This window comes from Branchiostoma belcheri, unplaced genomic scaffold, assembly GCF_001625305.1.
Source record: "Branchiostoma belcheri isolate BF01 breed outbred unplaced genomic scaffold, Haploidv18h27 scaffold43, whole genome shotgun sequence".
Classification (NCBI taxonomy): Eukaryota; Metazoa; Chordata; class Leptocardii; order Amphioxiformes; family Branchiostomatidae; genus Branchiostoma; species Branchiostoma belcheri.
Genome location: NW_017804054.1, coordinates 1096701 through 1098961, shown reverse-complemented (window position 1 = coordinate 1098961; position 2261 = coordinate 1096701). Strand labels below are relative to the sequence as shown.

Below are 2261 nucleotides of genomic sequence, written 5' to 3'. Positions count from 1 at the left end.
CCTTATAAGGATATTAGGTACATGAATCTCAAAATCTCGCGAGGTTCCGATGTTTTTCTCAACCCTCGCGAGAAGTGCCGATGTTCTCGTCTACCTTCGCGAGAACTGGGACTGAGTGACGTCACTGTGTGAGAGCATGCCATCTTTTGACCATGTCCTTCTGGTTGTTGACCATCTCTGTCCAGTGTTCGAGCTCCTTCCCTCGGGCATACATGAACGGCCCGACCACTACACGCCCAACTTGGCGTTCGTATCCTACATAAAAAAAAACAATGCATGCATATTTGACATAAGAGATATTTTTCTATGTTTCTGTAATCAAGCCACCGTATTCTATCGTAAAAAGATAGTTTTGATTGTATATCTGCCATGAATCATCAACTGATAAGCATTTATGATGACAAATGTTACTAGTAATTCGTCGACAGGTTTTACCTGTGTTGGGGCGCCCTCTTGCGGTTTGTTAATACATTTCACTAACCTTCGTCTCCGGGAGTGACCTGTAGTATGGCGACGCTCAAGCTGGATGTATCGAGTTGCGTGGGGCTTAGCTTGAAGTTGAAGCTCTCGTTGTACAGAGGGTCGCTGCTGTTGGTGACTACGTTGGTTTTCTTTGTCTTCAGCACGTGATTACTGTTCATCAGGGTCACACGTGCGCAAGTGTCTGTAAGTACAAATTACAGGAAAAAAACTATTTGGAACATTCGGAATGATGTGCTGCAAAAGGTAACGTCTGTTGATGTACTGATCATACATGTGTCAATGGGGTTAAGCAGTTCCTAAGCCGACCAGGTACTGCGTATTTTGCAATTTTTAGACATAAACGATTCGTTTTTTGGAGTACGTTTCTTCGCTGGTCCAATCAGTTCATCAGTCTGGCGGCCGCTAAAGCGACGGTCACAACTCGCCGTACGTGCTTCTGCGTGCTGTCTACGTGCAAAAACGTGGGCAAACGTACGGCATCCGTGCGTGGTGAGTACCGCCTCCGTACGGAATCTTACGGATTTGGGAGCACGCAGACACGCCGTAGAACCTTAAGTGCATGTAATACTTTTTCTACGTGCGGTCTGCGGATTTACCACACGTGCGTGCGAGTACGTGCGACGCGCGTGCCCCGTACAGCCTATGAGCGTGCAACGTACGGACTCCGTGAGTCTAACTTCACTATTCTCACGTGCAATTGCTGTACGGACAGCGCACGAAGCACGTCAGTGCCACGCATGGTGCTTGCGTCATCCGTGCTTACTCCTCATCATGATCACTTCCCAGTTGACCTGCTCAATGACCACGCAGAACACACGTGCACCATACTAGGTGCTCCGCACGTGCAACGCACGCGCAACGCACCTTATTTCTACCTTATATAAAGACGACTTGACGGGCGACTGCCAACTCGTCTCCAAGATGCCCAGGAAGGCTCAGAAGAAGTCTACCAGACAAGATCCAAAGAAACGGGCCGCGGAAGACACCAGGGCGGCTAGTGATGATGAAGTTAACAGGAGGTGCACGCACTTACAACGTGCGAGTGAGTAAGGAAATCGTGCGCACGCCGCACGTGTAGGTACGGCCTGTACGCGGCAACGTGGCAATCGCACAGAGATCGTACGTTGTAAGCACGTACAACTCACTTACCACTTGCGCAACGTACGATGCACGCAACCGCTGACGGTCAGGCGTGTCGTGCAGACCACGTACGTACACCTTGCGAGTGACATACTCCCTCGGCCGGCCACCCTACGTTTGCAGAAAAAACGTAGCAGACGTAGCCACGACAAAAACGTACGGACAAAAAGCACGCACGGCGAGTTGTGACCGAGGCTTAACAGAGCGATTGAGTCAGGCTGTCAGTACCTCGTGTTTCGCGAAGTGAAGAAAAGACGCCCTCTAGCGACTTACCTACTGCAGCCATCCCTGTGGGTTTCTTGATGCCCCTCGCTCTGAGCACGACCACCGTGAGCCGCTCCAGGTGATTGTTGTAGGTGAGGGAGAACTGCACCTCACCCAGGTCTGACGTTTCCTGGCACAACACAATATGCATATTTTCGTTAAAATGTTTCTGTCTTAATATTGCTATGAAAATTGATTGTTCCTAAAGTCGACGTGGATCGAAAAGACTCAACGACTAATGGCTTAGTGTCCAGACTGCTCGCTAACCAATGCTACTACGACCTCGTAATTTGAAATGTAGGCCGCTGGTTCTTCAATAACTTCTGGCTTGTTCGTTACGCGTCCCCCCCTCTTTCTCCCCTCTCCCTCCCTCC

General features: G+C 49.8%; 1 protein-coding gene across 1 annotated transcript in view; it reads right to left on the bottom strand.

Moving 5' to 3' along the window:
• The window catches only part of LOC109478211 (synaptotagmin-15-like), a 6331-nt gene that overhangs the window by 1907 nt on the left and 2163 nt on the right, over nt 1-2261 (bottom strand). Inside the window, exons 6-8 of the mRNA XM_019779668.1 lie at nt 1897-2017; nt 482-664; nt 125-255 (exon numbers count right to left, since the gene is read on the bottom strand). Of these exons, the coding sequence (XP_019635227.1) occupies nt 125-255; nt 482-664; nt 1897-2017 (435 nt within the window). The remainder of the gene's footprint in view (nt 1-124; nt 256-481; nt 665-1896; nt 2018-2261) is intronic.